Source organism: Moschus berezovskii, chromosome 8, assembly GCF_049115385.1.
Source record: "Moschus berezovskii isolate FMDL1 chromosome 8, NW_MosBer_1.0, whole genome shotgun sequence".
NCBI lineage: Eukaryota > Metazoa > Chordata > Mammalia > Artiodactyla > Moschidae > Moschus > Moschus berezovskii.
Genome location: NC_142467.1, coordinates 63,746,765 through 63,768,072, shown reverse-complemented (window position 1 = coordinate 63,768,072; position 21,308 = coordinate 63,746,765). Strand labels below are relative to the sequence as shown.

At 39.6% G+C, this 21,308-nt stretch overlaps 1 protein-coding gene across 4 annotated transcripts in view; it reads right to left on the bottom strand.

Moving 5' to 3' along the window:
* Positions 1-21,308, bottom strand: part of SPOCK1 (SPARC (osteonectin), cwcv and kazal like domains proteoglycan 1) — a 593,321-nt gene that overhangs the window by 5,000 nt on the left and 567,013 nt on the right. For all 4 annotated transcript variants that reach the window (XM_055428906.2, XM_055428907.2, XM_055428908.2 and 1 more), the window contains 2 exons: positions 18,694-18,915; positions 11,255-11,317 (listed from right to left, as the gene is read on the bottom strand). In XM_055428906.2, the coding sequence (XP_055284881.2) occupies positions 11,255-11,317; positions 18,694-18,915 (285 nt within the window). The remainder of the gene's footprint in view (positions 1-11,254; positions 11,318-18,693; positions 18,916-21,308) is intronic.

Genomic DNA, 21,308 nt, shown 5'->3' with positions numbered 1-21,308 from the left:
CTTGCTCCTTGGAAGAAAAGCTATGACCAACCTAGACAGCATATTAAAAGGCAGAGACATTACTTTGCCAACAAAGGTCCATCTAGTCAAAGCTATGGTTTTTCCAGTAGTCATGGATGGATGTGAGTTGAACTATAAAGAAAGCTGAGCACCAAAGAATTGACGCTTTCCAACTGTGGTGTTGGAGAAGACTCTTAAGAGTCCCTTGGACTGCAAGGAGATCCAACCAGTCCATCCTAAAGGAGATCAGTCCTGAATATTCACTAGAAGGACTGATGCTGAAGCTGAAACTCCAGTATTTTGGCCACTTGATGTGAGGAACTTACTCATTGGAAAAGACCCTGATGATGGGAAAGATTGAAGGTGGGAGGAGAAGGGGACAATAGAGGATGAGACGGTTGGATGGCATCACCAACTCAATGGACATGAGTTTGAGCAAGCTCCACGAGTTGGTGATGGACAGGGAAGCCTGGTGTGCTGCAGTTCATGGAGTCCCAAAGAGTCAGACATGACTGAGTGACAACTGAACTGAAGACATACAAGAAGGTTCACACAAATCGGACGGTATTTGCTGTCAAGCCAGCGAGAAAGAATGGCATGCTTCATTATAACCTAGTCAAGGTTTCACAGGCCTAGGACTTACTCAAGGTTAGACAGGATTCCTTCTTTGATCATGAGTTCTACTTTTCCCTGTGGTTCTACTCTACTTTTATTTCAGAAGTTTTCCAAATTTTATTGAAATATAATCGATATATAATTGGTATGGTCTTCCCAGGTGGTGCTAATAGTAAAGAATCCGCCTACCAATACAGAAGACACAAGAGACATTGCTTCAACCCCTGAGTCAGGAAGATCCCCTGGAGGAGGAAATGGCAATCCATTCTAGTATTGTTGCCTGGGAAATTCCATGGACAGAGGAGCCTGGCAGGCTACAGTCCATGGGGCTGCATGGATTTGGACACAGCTGAGCAACTGAGCACACACACACATAATTGACATATAGCACTGTAGAAGATTAAGGTGTACAGCATAATGGTTTGACTTATATACTGTGAAATGATAACCATAATAAATTTTGGTTACATCCAACATCTCATATAGAAAAAAAGTTTTTTTCCTTGTGAGAACTTTCAGGATTTGCTCTCTTAACACTTTCATATCTACTATACTGCAGTGTTAACTACAGATATTGTATTGTATATCTTCAATATTTATTTATCTCTTAACTAGAAATTTGTACCTTTTGACTACCTTCATTCACTTCTCCCACTGTCGATACCCTGCCTGTGTTTACCACCAGTCTCATCTATTAATATTTCTTCATGAGTTTGTTTTAAGATTAGACATACAAGTGACCATAGCACAGAGTCAGACATGACTGAAGCAACTTAGCAGCAGTAGCAGCAGCAGACCATACAGTATTTTCTTTCTCTGACTTCTTTCACTTAGGATAATGCCTCAACATCCATCCATGTTGTCACAATTGGCAGGGTTTCCTTTCTTTTTTATGGATGAATGATATACTGTTATATGTATATATATATATATATATATATATATATACACACACACACATATACTCGCACATGCACACACACACACCCGTGCATACACTTCTTTATCCTTTCATCCATCAAAGAACACTTAGGTTGTTTTCATATCTTGGCTAATGTGAACATGAGTGTGCAGATTTCTGTTTAGTATATTCATTTCCTTTGGATATATCCCCAGAAGTGAATTTCTGGATCATATGCTGCTGCTGCTGCTCTCACTTCAGTCGTGTCCGACTCTGTGTGACCCCATAGACAGCAGCCCACCAGGCTCCCCCGTCCCTGGGATTCTCCAGGGAAGAACACTGGAGTGGGTTGCCATTTCCTTCTCCAATGCATGAAAGTGAAAAGTGAAAGTGAAGTCATTCAGTCATGTCCAACTCTTAGCAACCCATGGACTGCAGCCCACCAGGCTCCTCCGTCCATGGGGTTCTCCGGGCAAGAGTACTGGAGTGGGGTGCCATTGCCTTCTCCGCTGGATCATATAGTAGTGTGTTTTTAATTTGGGGGGGAACCTCCATACTCTTTTATTCCATTGTGGCTGCACCAATTTATAATCCCAGCAACAGGGCACAACAGTTCTCCTTTTCCCACATCCTTGCCAGCATTTGTTATTCCTGTTACTCCTTTTTCACCATAGCCATTCTCACAGGCAGAAGCTGATACCTTATTGTGGTTTTGGTTTGCATTTCCCTGATGATTAGTGATGCTGAGCACCTTTTCATGTCCCTGTGGACTATTGAAAATTATATCATCTGCAAACAAAGAAAATTTTACATATTCCTCTCCACCTTGGATGGCTTATTTCTTGCCTAATTACTGTGTCTAGGACTTCCAGTATTACATTGAATAGGAGTGGTGATACCTTTGTCTTTTTCTTGATCTTAGAGGAAAAGCTTTAAACCTTTCACCATTGAATAGGATGCTAGATGTGGCTGTCATATGTGGTCTTTATTAAATCAGGGTACATTGCTTTAATACATAATTTACTGAGGTTTTTATCATGAACAGACATTCAGTTTTGTCAAATGGATTTACTGCATCTATTGAGATGATCATGTAATATTTTTCTTTCATTCTATTAATGTGATGCATCACTTGGCTGATTTGTATGTATAGAACCATCATTACATCCCAGGGATAAATCCTACTTGATCGTGGTGAATAATCCTTTTAATGTGATGCATAATTTGGTGCACTAGTATTTTATTGAGAAATTTATTTCATGGGGTCGCAGAGAGTCGGACACAACTGAGTGACTGAACTGAACTGAACTGATATTCATCTGGGATATTGGCCTGTAGTTTCCTTGTAGTGTTTTTTCTGGCTTTAGTAGCAAGGTAACTCTGGCTTCATAAAATGAGTTTGGGAGTGTTCCGCCCCTCTGAAATTTTTGGGAAGAGTTTGAGAATGATTGGTATTCTTCTTTAAATATCTGGTAAAATTCATCAGTGAAGCTATCTGCTCTTGGTCCATTCTTTCCTGAGAGACTTCGTTATTGATTCAATCTCCTCATTAGTCTGTTCAGATTTTCTATTTCTTCCTGATTAAATAAAGTTTTTTTAATACTTGAGAGACTCATAGGATTTTTTAATCCTTTATATATTTCTAATGAGTGGCACAATTTTTAAAAAAATACCTGTTTTCCTAGAATAAATACTACTTGGTCATGATATATTGGATTTAATTTGCTGATCCTTTTATATCTGTGTTACTCAGTGATACATGTATATAATTTTGTTCAATTTCTGTATCAAAGCAACTATTTTGTAAACTGATTCAGGTACTTTTCTTTTTCTATACTCCAGATGTTTTGTATAAAATGAGAATGATCTCCATAAAGTATTCAGCTGTAGAAATAAGTTGAGTCTAGTGCCTATTTTAGGAAGTGACAGTAGTATTTTTAAATTAATTTTTTTTCTTAGTTTAGTTGAGTCTTCTTTTTCTTCATGACCCAAATGTGGTAATTCATAGTATCCTTTTCAGTCAAGTTTTCATAATTGCTCTGAGTCGGTTTATAGCAATGGTTTTCAAAATGTGGGCCCAGAAGCAGCTGCAGCATCAGTGGGAAATAGCTTAGAAAATTTTTGAGCCTTTGACAGTAGGGCCCAGAAAACTGTAATAAACTCTCCAAGTGTTTCTGATGCACAGTGAAGTTTCAGAACCAAAAATTTATAGTATGCATCTATATCTGTGGTTATAAGCCTTCCCAGGTGGCTCAGTGGTAAAAGAATCTGCCTGCCAATGTAGGAGTTGCAAGAGATGTGGGTTCAATCCCAGGGTCAGGAGGATCCCCTGGAGGAGGAAATGGCAACCCACTCCAGTATTCCTGCCTAGAGAATACCATGGATACAATCCATAGGATTGCAAAGAGTTGGACACAGTTGAGCATGCACATGTGCATATCAGAGGTTACATCCCATTTTTAAATTCATGAGAACATTTGAGACTTTCATGTTGTCAAAGGTTTGTCTATCTGTTTTTGCTTCAGTTTTAACTGTATTGTCCTTACAGCCTTTTTATTTGAAATTTTAGGGTTTTTTTTTTTTTTCCAGAAATGCATTTGAAGCCATGAATGTTCCTCTCAGTTTCATTTTAGTTGCTTCTCTCTCTCTCTCTCTCTTTTTGGCACACAGTGCTTTCATCTTCATTCAGGTCTAAATATTTTGTATATTTACTCATTTTTGACTATTAAAAAATCTAGACATGTAAGATTGGACAATCACTTTTTTGACTTCCACTTGTAGAGAATGAATATGATCTATGGTAATTTTTGAGATATTTAGTTTTAGCGTTTTTTTTTTTCTTTCTGTGACTCTATTTCTGCTTTTTCTTTTCTTTTTAATGGGAGGCAAGGAGATCCAACCAGTCCATTCTAGAGGAGATCAGTCCTGGATGTTCACTGGAGGGACTGATGCTAAAGCTGAAGCTGCAATACTTTGGCCACCTCATGCAACGAGTTGACTCACTGGAAAAGACTCTGATGCTGGGAAAGGTTGGGGGCGGGAGGAGAAGGGGACGACGGAGAATGAGATGGCTGGATGGCATCACCAACTCTGTGGACATGAGTTTGAGTGAACTCCGGGAGTTGGTGATGGACAGGGAGGCCTGGCGTGCTGTGATTCATGGGGTCGCGGAGAGTCGGACACGACTGAGCGACTGAACTGAACTGAACTGAATTACTTCACAATATTGTGCTGGTTTTTGCCATACATTCACATGAATCAGCCATGGGTGTACATGTGTTCCCCATCCTGACCCTCCCTCCCACCTCCCTCCCCATCCCATCCCTCAGGGTCATCCCAGTGCACCAGCCCTGAGTACCCTGTCTCATGCATCGAACCTGGAGTGGCAAACTATTTCACATATGATAATATACATGTTTCAAAGCTATTCTCTCAAATCATCCCACCCTCACCTTCTCCCACAGAGTCCAAAAGTCTGTTTTTTACATCTGTGTCTCTTTTGCTGTCTCGAATATAGGGTCATCGTTACCACCTTTCTAAATTCCATATATATGCATTAATATACTGTATTGGTGTTTTTCTTTCTGACTTACTTCACTCTGTATAATAGGCTCCAGTTTCATCCACCACATTAGAACTGTTCTCCGTAGTGGCTATACTAGTTTGCATTCCCACCAACAGTGTAAGAAGGTTCCTTTTTCTCCACACCCTCTTCAGCATTTATTGTTTGTAGACTTTTTGATAGCAGCCATTCTAACCGGCATGAAATGGTACTTCATTCTGGTTTTGATTTGTATTTGCATTTCTCTGATTATGAGTGATACTCAAGCATCTTTTCATGTGTTTGTTAGCCATCTATATATCTTCTTTGGAGAAATGTCTCTTTAGTTCTTTGGCCCATTTTTTGATTGGGTCGTTTATTTTTCTGGAATTGAGCTGCAGGAGTTGCTTGTATATTTTTGAGATTAAGTCTTTGTCAGTTGCTTCATTTGCTATTATTTTCTCCCATTCTGAAGGCTGTCTTTTCACCTTGCTTATAGTTTCCTTCATTGTGTGAAAGCTTTTAAGTCTAATTAGGTCCCATTTATTTACTTTTGCTTTTATTTCCATTACTCTGGGAGGTGGGTCATAGAGGATCCTGCTATGATTTACATCAGAGAGTGTTTTGCCTATGTTTTCCTCTAGGAGTTTTATAGTCTCTGGTCTTCCACTTAGATCTTTAATCCATTTTGAGTTTATTTTTGTGTATGGTCTAGTATCATTCTTTTACAAGTGGTTAACCAGTTTTCCCAGCACCACTTGTTAAAGAGAATTGTCGTCTCCATTGCATATTCTTGCCTCCTTTGTCAAAGATAAGGTGTCCAGAGGAGGGTGGATTTATCTCTGGGCTTTCTATTTTGTTCCATTCGTTGATCTATGTTTCTGTCTTTGTGCCAGTACCATACTGTCGTGATGACTGTTGCTTTGTAGTATAGCCTGAAGTTAGGTTGATTCCTCCAGTTCCATTCTTCTTTCTCAAGATTGCTTTGGCTATTTGCGGTTTTTGTATTTCCATATAAATTGTGAAATTATTTGTTCTAGTTCTCTGAAAAATACCATTGGTAGCTTGATAAGGATTGCATTGAATCTATAGATTGCTTTGCGTAGTATAGTCATTTTCACTATATTGATTCTTCTGATCCATGAACATGGTATATTTCCCCAACTATTTGTGTCATCTTTGATTTCTTTCATCAGTGTTTTATAGTTTTCTATATATCCATGACAAATGTGTGTTTGAAAAGACTATCTATTCTATGCCCGTGTACAAGAAGAATACATATATTAAAATGCTAATAAATTATATTGTTCATTTCTTCTTTTGTCTCCTTGTACTATAAGTTTTCAAGAAGAGGTATATTCAAGTCTCTGAATAGGTTAGATGTGACAGTTCCTCCTTGCAGTTCTGTTATTTTTATGTGTGTTTGTTTCCTTTTAAAAAAATTTATATTGGACTACAGTGGATTAACAATGTTGTGTTAGTTTCAGGTTTATAGTAAGGTGATTCAGTTATACATATACATATGTCTGGATTCTCTGGTGGCTCAGATGATAAACAGTCTGCCTGCAATGCAGGAGAAATGGGTTCGGTCCCCATGTCAAGAAGATCCCCTGGAGAAGGAAATGGCAACCCACTCCAGTAGTCTTGCCTGGAAAATCCCATGGATGGGGAGTCTGGCAGGCTATAGTCCAGAGGGTCGTGAAGAGTCAGACATGACTTGAGTGACTTCACTTTCATTTATTCTTTATTAAATTATTTTCCTATTTACTTTATTACAGAATATTGAACAGTGTTCCCTGTGCTATACAGCAGATCTTTGTTCACTATTTTAAATGTAGTAGTGTGCCTATGTCAACACTACAATTGTCTTTCTTTGTGTGATCTTGTCTGGTTTTTGTATTAGGGTGATGGGGGCCTCATGGATAGAGTTTGGGAGTGTTCCTTCCTTTGCAATTTTTTGAAAGAGTTTCAGAAGGATAAATGCCAGCTGTTTTCAAAATATCTGAAGAATTCACCTGTGAAGCCATTTGATCCTGGACTTTTGTTTGTTGGGCGTTTTTAAATCACAGTTTCAATTTCAGTGCTTATGATTAGTCTGTTCATATTTTCTATTTCTTCCTGGTTCAGTCTTGGAAAGTTGCATCTTTCTGAGAATTCACCTATTTCTTCTTGGTTGTCCATTTTATTGGCATATATTTGCTTGTAGCTGTCTATTATGATCTTTTGTATTTCTGTGATGTCCATTGTAACTTCTCCTTTTATATTTCTAAATTCACTGATTTGAGTCCTATCCCTTTTTTTTTTTCGTGATATGTCTGGCTAAGAGTTTATCAGTTTTATCTTTTCAAAGAATCAGCTTTTAGTTTCATTGATCTTTTCTATTGTTTTCTCTTTTCCATTTATTTCACTTCTGATCTTTATGATTTCTTTCTGTCTACTAACTTTGAGTTTTGTTTGTTCTTTCTTTAGTTGCTTCAGGTATAAGGTTAGGTGGTTTATTTGGGATTTTTCTTGTTTTCTGAGGTAAGATTGCATTGCTATAAACTTTCCTCTTAAAACTTTTTTTTTTTTTTTTGCTGTGTCTCATAGGTTTTGGATGGTCATGTTTTCATTGTGATTTGTCTCCAGGTATTTTTTTATTTCTTCTTTGATTTTTTCAGTTGTCCATTGGTTGTTTAGTAGCATATTGTTTAGCTGCCACATATTTGTGTTTTCACAGTGTTTTTCTTGTAGTTGATTTCTAATCTCACAGCATTGTGGTCAGAAAAGGTGCGTGATATGATTTCAGTTTTCTTAAATTTACCAAGGCTTGCTTTCTGGCCCAGCATGTGATTAATCCTGGAGAATGCTCCATGTGCATTTGAAAAGAACGTGTATTCTGCTGCTTTTAGATGGAATGTTCCATAAATAAAGTTCATCTGGTCTAATGTATCATACAAGGTCTGTGTTTCCTTATTGATTTTGTGTCTGGATCATCTGTTAAAGTCCCTTACTTTTACTGTGTCACTATCAATTTCTCCTTTTATGGCTATTAATATTTGCCTTATATATTGCAGTGTTCCTATGTTGGGTGCCTATATAGTTAAAATAATGTTATATTTCGTTTTAAAATTATAGGTATACCTGTTGAGATGTAGTAATAGTATAGTAAAAGAAACATTTCAGCAAGATAATATTACATTGTTCTCTTAAGAACTGAAAACCAAGTAGGCAGCTTTTAATAGTCTCTGTCTCATCATAATTGAGTCTGGCCCGTTCACATTTATTGTGATTACAGATATGCTTGTTTTTATATCGACCACTGTACTTTGTGTTTCCTAGCTTCCCTCTTTCCTTCTTTTTGGTGATCAAATTTTATTTTTTCCATGGTTTTCATACATTTAAAAACTATATATTATTTTTCCAATATTTTTGTTACCTTAAAATACACAGAAGTATATTTTCCCTAATTAATTCTAATCTGTGTTTTATTTATGCATAAATAAAAAGCTTAACATATTTTTTTCACTGACCCCAACAGTCTGAAATGTTGATTCTACCTTGCTATCAAAATATTTTTATTGTTCTTGTTTATTTAGATTTAGCAGCATGCCTTATTGAGATAAAATGTGGAAAAGAAATAATTCCTTCTGGGATTATTTGTTTTCTGCATATTAAAACCTTTAGTGATATTTTAGTAAGTCTTGGGTTAGTAAACTTACTGAATCTGTGGTTTGAGAATATCTCTGTCATCACACTTGGATGATCACTGTGATAAATTTAATATTTCCAGTTCAAAGTGATTTTCTTCTCTTAAATCAGTGATACCAGTCTGATTCTCACTCAACTGTAGGTAATATTTAGTTATGACAGTTGTTTTTTCCATTTTTCTTAGGATGTGTTTGATGATTGTGTGCTCATCTACTATGGGATAATTCTCCTCAGTGTTATCTAAGTAGTAACATTATATGTCAGTCATCTGAGGCTAGAGGTCTCTGCTTACCACTCTAGATTTCTACTGCCTAATTTTGTGATTTTTTTTTTTTTTAGAATGACTGTTTTTAAATTTACCTTTTATTTCTCAGACTAGACCTGGAAATAAGGGTGATAAGGCACACAGTAACCTCAGATCCAGCTACTACTCAAACAAACTACTCAGTTCTAGCAACTACTCAAACAAACATTGATCACTATTCCAAGATGACTAGGCTCCCAAAGATCAATTAAGATCACAGAAAGGACATTTCCCCCAGTGAAAAGTAATTCTGCTGGTGCCACAAAGAAGTAGTGCTCATATTCTAACTTAGATGTTCAGTCAGTGCACAGTACTCCTGGTCTGCAGGGAACAGGAGAAAGGGGGAAAAAGAAGATGCTTTCAATAAACAAAAAGCAGGGAAGATTTTGCCAACAAATAGAAAGCTGAGGAAATGCTGATCCTTATCCTTGAGCTGCAGTTGGAAAACAAGAGCACTTAATAGAGCAAAAGAAATGCATACCAGGTTGAGCCCCCAGGATGGTTAGAAGCAGGTGCTGTTCTATATCTATAATGTAATAAAATTATCATTTTTCCTAAGTAGGCAGTAATTATACCTGATTATAATTTGTTATTGCTTGTTTTTGCTCAGAATGTGAATGCCCCTGAATACACATTTATTAGATTTCCCCATGCAAAAAAATAATTGGTAGGCAGATAAATGCTATTTTTATGAGTGAGTCAGTATTTTTATGTGGAGAGGTGTGATAAAGTGTGTTTCAAAACTAGGTGGGATTCACAGTAGGAAAGAGGTAGGCCTTTTATTTCTATGAACTGGAGAAAATAAAAGATGAGACATATTATCCCAGACCACATTACTTTACAAATATATCATTATTAATGAAGCAGTAAGAAGATATCCATGTATCTAAAATACATTTTTAAAAACAGCACTATTAGTTCCCTTAAGCACATCACTCAAACTCAAAATAACCTCCCACGTGGAAGCATCAGATCATTAAACACAAGTCCTTGCACTGGAGGAAAGCCCCATGGAAGAGAGATCCAGAAAGATGCTTTTATGTCTTTCAACATCAGGGAAGAACCTACACTCATGTCCAGATCACAAAACTCTTAAGTTCTTGGTGAGTTGAAAAGGGTTTTATCAGAAATGGAAAGTCTGAGGCAAGCCAGTGAAATAAGTAATTTTTAAAAGTAGAAGGAAGAAATAAGATCCACTTTGAGGTGACCCAAAAAACAGATGACGAGAAATGGCCCAAATTCGCAGACCATCTCCATTTGACAATCTGCAACAACCTTGCCCATTCCCTTCAAGAAAATAAAGAGATAACTGCCTGAAATGTCAGGCTGTTTAGGGGATGCACCTGCTCCTGAATGCTTAACGAGAATAATCCTGAATTATTGTGTTGTGGCCGTCAGTTCTCTTTTTAAAAAGCAAGGGAAGCAATGCAGGCTCTTTTTGGGCAAACAAATGATGTGTTTGTGATGATCTCAGCAGTACTGATCTGAGTACCACAACTGCACTTGAGTGCTGCAGAAAGGAGGGTATGGGGCAAAAGGGAACCTTCAACAGCCAGCCACAGATGTGCATGCCAGGGAAACACACACACATACCCCACTAGCTTCCACCTCAGTGTTTGGATAAAAGGTAAGAGGAGAAATGTAGAGACAGGGTCCAGGGATCATTCTGCAAATGAAACAGAAATGTGTTGAAGTGCACTCAAGTCCTTGGACCCTGTCTGGTAAATTTAGAAGGGAATCAGCTCGTCTTCCTCCTTGAATGGACAACTTGATCTGGGGAATATACGAAATTCTATAATTTATAGACTTTATCATTTTAACTTGGAACACTTGAGAGCTGCATTTAATGGCCATACTTGAAAGAAAAAAAAAAAATCCAAGATCAGGGAGGAGTTAGCAGTAAAGACAGTGCTCAATTTCAGCTCTGGTGACCTGCCCACTGGTCCTGGGCTTACCTTTGATCTCTCTTTCAACTGATGGAGCATGGAGCATTTCTCAGCCAGCTCTCTGATCCTCAAGAGTATGTCCTGTGGCCTGTGGCATATTACAAGCTTCCTAGAAGAACCTTGTCTTGGGTAAAATGAGGCATTTCTTTCACAAAACACTGGTCCCTAATTGAATAACCATTGCTGTGCTAGATATTACATGAGACACGGATGGTTTAATTAGTTGTTTAAATAGAGTAGCAAGAAATGGTACTTACCCAACAGGCTTTTCCCCTTGCTCAACTTCTGGATCCTGTTCATTTCATTCTGGCAAGGGAGACCTAAAAAATAATTTATGAAAGTCAGTTTCCAGATGGTAAGGGATATAATCTCTAATGATTGGCCTCACTCTTGACGTGAAATGTAGACAATGACACACCTGGGAGTGGAAATACTCCATCTGCTGTTACTATACAGCAAAACAAATTCAGGCCATTAGTGTTACTAATTTAAAAAAAACATCCTATACCACTAGGTACTTAAAATAGTATTTGGGGGCTATTTGCATGTATAGGAATCTTTCTTCTCACCACCAGTTTAAGCAGATATCAAATGTCTAGTAGGGTTATTTCATTATTTACTTCCTCATATTTACCACCTCAGGTGGTATGGTGGTAAAGAATCTGTGTGCCAATATAGGACACACAAGCGACCACTCAGGTTCGCTCCCTGGGTCAAGAAGATCCTCTGGAGTAGGAAATAGACATCTACTCCAGTATTCTTGCCTAGAAAATTCCATGGACAAAGGAGCCTGGCTGGCTACAGTCCATGGGGTTGCAATGACACGACTGAGTGACCGAGCATATAAGAAAAAGTCTCCTGTCAGCCAAGATTATATGAACTGAGAACCAGGATGAAAGGTTATTAGTGGGTACATGTGCTGAATCCACAGACTGGGACAAAAACTTAATCTATCCCATGTCTTGCTGCAGGATAGAAATAGGATTACAATGGCTACTTCTGACTTCATGACTCACTACCCCAGGAAAGTCAAACACAGGTCTCTAAGGACAACTCTGAAGGTACAGAAGAGATGTAGAGAAGCAGTGAGTATAGAAGAGTAAGACCTTAATTCTGGATTCTGCCACCTCCTCAGTTCAGTTCAGTTCAGTCGCTCAGTCGTGTCCGACTCTTTGCGACCCCATGAAACACAGCACGCCAGGCCTCCCTGTCCATCACCAACTCCCAGAGTTCACTCAAACTCATGCCCATTGAGTCGGTGATGCCATCAAGCCATTTCATTCTCTGTCATCCCCTTCTCCTCCCGCCCCCAATCCTTCCCAGCATCAGAGTCTTTTCCAGTGAATCAACTCGTCACATGAGGTGGCCAGAGTATTGGAGTTTCAGCTTTAGCATCAGTCCTTCCACCCACCTCCTAGCTAAGTATTAATACTTTGGACCAGTCTCTTTATCATGCTCAGCCTCCAAGTCTTCATTTAAAAAACATTACAAACAAACTCAAGTGCAGGGCTGATACAGTGGGAGCCACATGGCTAAGGAGGGCATGTGGAAGTGTGTGGTACCCTTTTGACTTCCACTCCAAGCAAAAAGAAGGGGGATCTCAGTAATCTTAAATTTTACCATGACCTGCCATTGCAGATGCTATGGCCCTGGGAGGCTCTGCTATTTGCTTACAGTCTTCCCACAAAGACCACAACATTCTGATTCTCAGGGCACTTACATACCTCTGGTTAAGGCAGTCACCTCATTCTAGGGGCCTGGCATTACACCCCCAGGTGATCATTAGACCTGAGACGTTGCTTCACTCAGCCCCCACCTGGACTCTGGGGCTAAAACCACATGATTTTCTATGAACTCAGCCCAAAGCTATCACTACGGTTAATGATGAACCACTACAAGCATTCCTATTGAAGTAAAAATCATGGCTGTTATTAACATCGATTTGGGAGGACCAGCTGATGTGATTAGAAAAGAGAAATAAATGAGGTATAAAAATTGAAAAGAGAAAAAATTATCACTCTTTCCAGCTAATATGACTGCACACCTGAAAAATTCAAGGAAGCCAACCAGAATAAGTATCATAAATAAAATGAGAAAAATGGATTTTGTTTACACTGGCAACAATAAACACAAGGGAAGTATATCTGTGAGAACAAAACTTACAGCTCCACTGGTTAACAGACAAACAGTGTTCTAGAATAAAAGGAGTCAATATTATATAGCTCTCAACTCTAATTTTGTCTAATTCTAAAGAAATACCAGTAAGATTTTTAAACAGAATAAACTGATTATAAAATTCAAAGAGTTCAAACCTACAGGACATATAACAATAAAAACAAGAATATTCAGGAAAATTCTGATAAAAAGATTAATGGTAGGAGGCTGTGGTGGTTGTTGCTGAGTCACTAAGTCCAACTCTTTGCGATCTCATGGATGACAATGCTCCAGGCTTCCCTGTCCTTCACTATCTCCCTGAATTTGTCATCTGCTACCCCCTACTCCTTTTGCCATCAATCTTTCCCAGCATCAGGATCTTTTCCAGTGAGTCAGCTCTTTGCATCAAGTGGCCAAAGTATTAGAGCTTTAGCTTCAACATCAGTCCTTCTAATGAATATTCACTGTTGATTTCCTTTAGGATTGACTGGTTTGATCTCCTTGCTTTCCAAGGGACTCTCAAGAGCCTTCTGAAGCATCAAAATTTGAAAGCATCAATTCTTTGGTGCTCAGACTTCTTTGTTAATGGCAGAAATCAAAGAGGAACTAAATAGCTTCTTGATGAGGGTGAAAGAGGAGTGTGAAAACTGGCTTGAAACTCAACATTCATAAAACTAAGATTGTGGCATCCATTCCCATAACTTCTTGGAAAATGATGGGGAAAATGTAGAAACAGTGACAGATTTTATTTTCTTGGGCTCCAAAATCCCAGCCATGAAATTAAAAGATGTTTGCTCCTAGGGAAAAAAGCTATGACAAACCTAGACCGCATATTAAAAAGCAGAGATATCACTTTGCCGACCAAGATCTGTAAGTCAAAGTTATGTTTTTTTCACTAGTCATGTATGGATGTGAGAGTTGAACCATAAAGAAGGCCAAAAAATTGATGCTTTCGAATTGTGGTACTAGAAAAGAGTCTTGAGAGTCCCTTGAACAACAAGGAGGTCAAACTAGTCAATCCCTAAGGAAATCAACCCTGAATATTCAGTGGAAGCACTGATGCTGAAGATGAAGCTGCAATATTTGGGCCACCTGATGTGAAGGACTGACTCACTGGAAAATGTCCTGAAGCTGGGAAAGATTGAGGGCAGGAGGAGAAGGGGGCAACAGAGGATGAGGGGTTGGATGGCCTCATCAACTCGGTGGACATGAGTTTGAACAAACTCTGGGAGATGGTGAAGGAAAAGGAGACCTGGCATGCTGCAGTCCATGGCATTGCGAAGAGTTGGACACAACTTAGTGACTGAAAAACAACAGCCTTCTAAATGGTCTAATTCACATCTGTATATGACCACTAGAAAAGCTATAGCTTGGACTACACAGACCTTGGTTGGAAAAGTGATGTCTTTGCTTTTTAGTATGCTATCTAGGTTTGCCATAGCTTTTCTTCCAGGAGCAAGCATCTTTAATTTCATGACTGTAGTCATTGTCCATAGCAATTTCGGAGCCCAAGAAAATAAAATCTGTTATTGCTTCCACTTTTCCGCTTCTATTTGCCATGAAGTGATGAGAGTGGATGCTATGATCTTAGTTTTTTGAATGTTGAGTTTCAAGCCAGCTTTTTCACTGTTTTCTTTCACCCTCATCAATAGTTCCTCTACATTTTCTGCCATTAGAATGGTATCTGCATATCTAAGGTGGTTGATATTTCTCCTGGCAATCTTGATTCCAGCTTGTGATTCATCCACTCAGGCATTTCTCATGATGTATCTGGTTCATTAAGACCTTTTTGTCAAGTTCTTCTGTGTATTCTTGTCATCACTTCTTAATCTCTTCTGCTTCTGTTAGGTCCTTACCATTTCTGTCCTTTTTGATTCCCATCCTTGCATGAAATGTTCCCTTGATATCTCCAGTTTTCTTAAAGAGATCTCTACTCTTTCCGATGATACTGTTTTCCTCTATTTCTTTGCATTGTTCATTTAAGAAGACCTCTTCTGTCTCCTTGCTGTTCTTTGGAACTCTGCATTCAGTTGGGTATATCTTTCCCTTTCTCCCTTGCCTTTTGCTTCCCTGCTTTCCTTAACTATCTGTAAAGTCTCATAGACAACCACCTTGCCATCTTGCATTTCTTTTTCTTGGACATGATTTTGATCACTGCCTCCTGTACAATGGTACAAACCTCTGTCCATAGTTATTCAGGCAATCTGTCTGCCAGATAAAATCTGTTGAACCCATTCATCACCTCCACTATATAATCATAAGGGATTTGATTTAGATCATACCTGTATGGACTAGTAGTTTTCCCTACCTTCTTCAATTTAAGCCTGAATTTTTCAATAAGAAGCTGATGATCTGAGCCACAGTCAGCTCCAGGTCTTGTTTTTGCTGACTGTATAGAGCTTCTCCATCTTCAGCTGCACAGAACATAATCAATATGATTTCACTATTGACCATCTGGTAATGTCCATGTGTAGAGTTATCGCCTATGTTGTTGGGAAAGGGTGTTTGCTATGGCCAGTGCATTCTCTTGACAAAACTCTGTTAGCCTTTGCCCTGCTTAATTTTGTATTCCAAGGTCCAACTTGCCTGTTCTTCTGGCTATCTGCTGACTTCCTATTTTGGCATTGCAATCCTCAATGATGAAAAGGACATCTTCTTTTGTGTTAGTTGTAGAAGATGTTGTAGGTCTTCATAGAACTGGTCAACTTCAGCTTCTTAGGTATCAGTCGGTTGGGGCATCCAGTTCCTGCTCAGTCGTGTCCAACTCTTTGCGACCCCATGAACTGCAGCACGCCAGGCTTCCCTGTCCATCACCAACTCCCGGAGTCCACCCAAACCCATGTCCATTGTGTCGGTGATGCCATCCAACCATCTCATCCTCTGTCGTCCCCTTCTCCTCCTGCCCTCAATCTTTCCCAGCATCAGGGTCTTTTCAAATGAATCAGCTTTTCGCATGAGGTGGCCAAAGTATTGGAGTCTCGGCTTCAACATCAGTCCTTTCAATGAACACCCAGGATTGATCTCCTTTAGAATGGACTGGTTGGATCTCTTTGCAGTCCAAGGGACTCTCAAGAGTCCTCTCCAACATCACAGTTCAAAAGCATCCATTCTTCGTGGCTCAGCTTTCTTTATAGTCCAACTCTCACATCCATACATGACCACTGGAAAACACATAGCCTTGACTAGATGGACCTTTGCTGACAAAGTAATGTCTCTGCTTTTCAATATGCTATCTAGGTTGGTCGTAACTTTCCTTCCAAGGAGTAAGCATCTTTTAATTTCATGTCTGCAATCACCATATGCAGTGATTTTGGAGCCCAGAAAAATAAAGTCAGCCACTGTTTCCACTGTTTCCCCATCTATTTGCCATGAAGTGATGGGACCAGAATGCCATGATCTTAGTTTTCTGAATGTTGAGCTTTCAGCCAACTTTTTCACTCTCCTCTTTCACTTTCATCAAGAAACTCTTTAGTTCTCCCTCACTTTCTGCCATAAGCGTGGTGTCATCTGCATATCTGAGTTTACTGACATTTCTCCTGACAATCTTGATTCCTGCTTGTGCTTCCTCCAGTCCAGCATTTCTCATGATGTACTCTGCATATAAGTTACATAAGCAGGGTGACAATATACAGCCTTGATGTACTCTTTTTCCTATTTGGAATCAGTCTGTTGTTCCATGTCTGGTTCTAACTGTTGCTTCCTGACCTGCATACAGGTTTCTCAAGAGGCAAGTCAGGTGGTCCGGTATTCCCATCTCTTTCAGAATTTTCCACAGTTTATTGTGATCCACACAGTCAAAGGCTTTGGCATAGTCAATAAAGCAGAAATAGATGTTTTCCTGGAACTCTCTTGCTTTTTCAGTGATCCAGTGGATGTTGGCAATTTGATCTCTGGTTCCTCTGCCTTTTCTAATTACAGCTTGAACATCTGGAAGTTCATGGTTCACATATTGCTGAAGCCTGGCTTGGAGAATTTTGAGCATAGATTTGAATTTTTGTGATGTTGAATGGTTTGCCTTGGAATGGGATCAAGATCATTCTGCCTTTGAAGTTGCATTCAAGTACTGCATTTTGAACTCTTGTTGACTATGAAGGCTGCTCCATTTCTTCTAAGGGATTCTTGCCCACAGCAGTAGATACAATGGTCATCTTAATTAAATTTGCCCATTCCTGTCCATTTTAGTTTACTGATTCCTAAAATGTCAATGTTCAGTCTCTCCTGCTTGGCCACCTCCAATTTACCTTGATTCTTGGACCTAACATTCCAGTTTCCTATGCAATATTATTTTTTACAGCATCAGACTTTACTTTTACCACAAGACACATCCACACTCAGCATTTGTTTCTGCTTTGACCCAGCTGCTTCATTCTTTCTGGAGCTGTTAGTAATTTCCCTCCAGTCTTCCACAGTAGCATATTGGATACCTTCTGACCTGGGGGGCTCATATCTTTTTGCCTTTTCATACTGTCCACAGGGTTCCCTAGGCAAGAATACTAGAATGGATTGCCATTTCCTCCTTCAATGGACCATGTTTTGTCAAAACTCTTCACTATGACCCATCCATCTTGGGTGGCCCTACATGGCATGGCTCATGGCTTCATTGAGTGATGCAAGTCCCTTTGCCATGATAAGGCTGTGACCCATGAGGGGGAGGAGAGAACGGACCACTAAATAATAAAACATGTCAATTAATAGGGCAGAGCACCCAGAAATAGGCATATATGGAACATATAGGAGTTGTATAAATGATAGAGGAAGGATTTCAAATTAGTATGGGAAAGATGGGTTAGTTAATAAATGACAAGTGGGCAAGTAGTGAGCCATCTCCAAAGATAGGGACCCTACTTGACTACACACAAAAAAACTAAAATGATAAGAGATTTCAATAAACAAAACCCCACAAAGGGACTAAAGAAAACAAAAGGAAATTGTTTTACTATCTCACAGTGGGAAATGCCTATGTAAGCTTAACATAAGCTGCATAGGTTCTAAGAATCCGTAAAATATAGACAGAAATTTTACTATCTTAAAACTTAAAATTTCTTCTTAGGAAAAACACATGAAGACATAATTGGGGGGGAAATACACTATTTGCAATACATATGACTAGAACAATTCTAATATCTTTGTATAGAGAGAGTCCCTACTAAAAACAAACACACAAGAACCTAATCTGAAGAAAATGTATAAAAAATAAAGATATTAAGAATCTTACGCTGACCTTGGAAATTATGTAACAGGTTTCTACACCCACTTTACAGATGGAAAAACTAAGGCACAAAGGTTAAAAAATTTTCCTAAAAGGAAGACTGGAATAACACATTCCTTGATTATGTTCTTGGGTTTTCTCTACCATGCTGAAAGTGGAGATCAATTAAGAGAAATGAGCCTTTTAGCATGCCATCAGATGGAGGAATGTGTTATTCTCTAGCTGTGTTTTTCTGCCTGTTGCTCCTGTCTGTCTCCCAGTGCATGACAGATGGCCCTTCCCTGCCCAGCATGGCAGCCCTGGCCACTGGGCCCCACTTCCCTCCTGCCTTACCTCCAGGCTTCTGGAAGCAGTAGCACCACTCATTGTTAGAGAGCTTGCCATCCTTGAAGGAGTCACAGGAATTGAAGAGAGGCTTGATACAGGGCTCATACTTATCCAGGTAGATGGCGTTGATCTCTGAGTGGTCAAGCAGGAGGTCATAGTTCATATCCAACTTGTTGAACATCCAGCCCAGGGAGTCCTTGCAGATGGGCAGGATGCTGGTGTCAAACCCTGTGATGGAAAGGACATGTCTCAGCCTGCTCTCTCCTGCGCTGCTGGCTTCCCAGCTTTCTGTCCCAAAGGGAGCCCCAGGGCCCACCCCCTCCCCAGGGATATTCTCAGCAGCCCTCTACCAGAATATGTGGTGGTGGTTGGTTTCTAAATGAAACAATTTAAAATGCACTACAATGGAAGTCAGCATTTGAGGAAAATGTGTTCTAACGGGAACAAATCCCCAGTGCTAATTTATCTGTGATATAAATAGGAGTTTTCATGTCTAGAGAGAGTGTGAAGTGAAGTGAAGTGGCTCAGTCGTGTCCGACTCTTTGCGACCCCATGGACTGTAGCCTACTAGGCTCCTCCGTCCATGGGATTCTCCAGGCAAGAATACTGGAGTGGATTGCCATTTCCTTCTCCAGGGGATCTTCCTGACCTAGGGATCGAACTTGGGTCCCCCGCAATGCAGGCAGACGCTTTAACCTCTGAGCCACCAGAGAAGCCCAGAGAGAGTATAGACTCTGTCTATACAAAGATATTAGAAATTCATAAATAGGAATTTATCAAACTTGCTTAAAACAAGGGATACCTGAAAGGAAGAGTACAAACATGGTTAGTAAGAGGACTAATGGATAATGCTGCAAACTATGCTTTTCTATTGAGGAAAAATATTTGAAAAACCAAAAGAACCCATTGTAAAAAGGATGGCAGTGAAATGAAACTAGGTGGCACAATCCAGAAGCAGTGATTATATCTCAGAGGACTGTTCAATCCAAAAGTCTGAACATTAATGGGAAAACAAGGCAGATACCTGCCTCTGTTCTCCATTTTTTTCTTTTCTGCAATCCCCTCAAGAGATACATGATATGGAATCCAAATTGACTCAGACAATCCTTTCTTTCATATTTCCCAGGGGTGGGGAGGAGGGGTAGTTTTCTTATAGAATTGTTTCTACAATGGAAACTATATGTACTCAAATAATGACACTTGGCTTAACACTGGGGATATTAAGTCTACTGCAGACAAGCCCCAGAGAAGATATGCCCCATATCTAAAACTCATCTTTCTTTCAGAATCAAAACCACCAGGCCATTTCAAATTATTCCATAATCTGGATTTCTAAGACTGGTTTTATTTTCCTGAGAAAATAGTTTACTTTTGTGTTACTTAAGGCACTCTTCTAAACATTTTGTATTTGATTATCTCACTGAATCCTTCTAACAGCTTATGAAATGATGCTTTATCCTCTCTAAAGACTTTTTTTTAAAGCTCAAGGTACTTATTCAAGGTCATACAGCTGTGGGGCTGAGACTCAAGCCCAGGTGGCCCAACCTTGCGTCTACATTCTCATTCCCTCCTCTTCTAGGGCTGCCTCTGCCTTGCATGACATGGGATACTCCTACCCTGAGGACATCCAGTAGGTTTGGGTGCCAAGCTGAGGGATGAGCAATGCAAGGGGTGATACAGTAACTGTCAATGAAGCTCCTGATGGGGTTGATTGTCCCTCTGGGGTTCTTACCTATAGCCTGTCATTGGATTCTATGTGTCTCACCAGGAACCCCTGCTTAGCCAGCATGATTTAAGATAGAACAAAGCATGCCCATCCTTTAAAAAAGTGTCTTTACATAAGAGTCTTCACCATCCAGAGGTCAGTAAACTGTTGCACCTCCTCCTCTAAGCTCTCATGGAAGCCTATGCTTCCCTCCCATTTTCAGTACCTGTAAATAAGACCCTTAGCTACTTGACAACAAAGACTGTCTTGTTTCCTTCATAGACTCAGCCTGTAGAGGCACACAGGAAGTGCCCAGTGGAATTTGTTGAGAGAGGTTGTCTAGTTATTGCAAAGTTTGCTGCTGCTGCTGCTGCTAAGTCACTTCAGTCGTTTCCGACTCTGTGTGACCCCATAGACAGAAGCCCACCAGGCTCCCCCATCTCTGGGATTCTCCAGGCAAGAACACTGGAGTGGGTTGCCATTTCCTTCTCCAATGTGTGAAAGTGAAAAGTGAAAGTGAAGTCGCTTAGTCGTGTCTGACCCTTAGCGACCCCACGGACTGCAGCCTACCAGGCTCCTCCATCCATGGGATTTTCTAGGCAAGAGTACTGGAGTGGCTTGCCATTGCCTTCTCCGTTGCAAAGTTTACCTCATTCCAATATAAAAATCCTTCCATTTTTAAATTTATTCTTTTTGATATCTTAAAACACATCTTGAGAAAAATACCCCTTCTCAAGAAGAGATACTATGGAACATAATCTGGCCTCTTCTTTGACTGAAGGTCATGACCGGACAGTCTCTGTGTTGATGATGTCCTCAGGGGCAACTGAATAAAGAAAGATAATTTACTCTGACACTAAATGGCTCCACACTTTTGTACAGAATAATTTATGTAATATTCATCCATGTTAGAGGA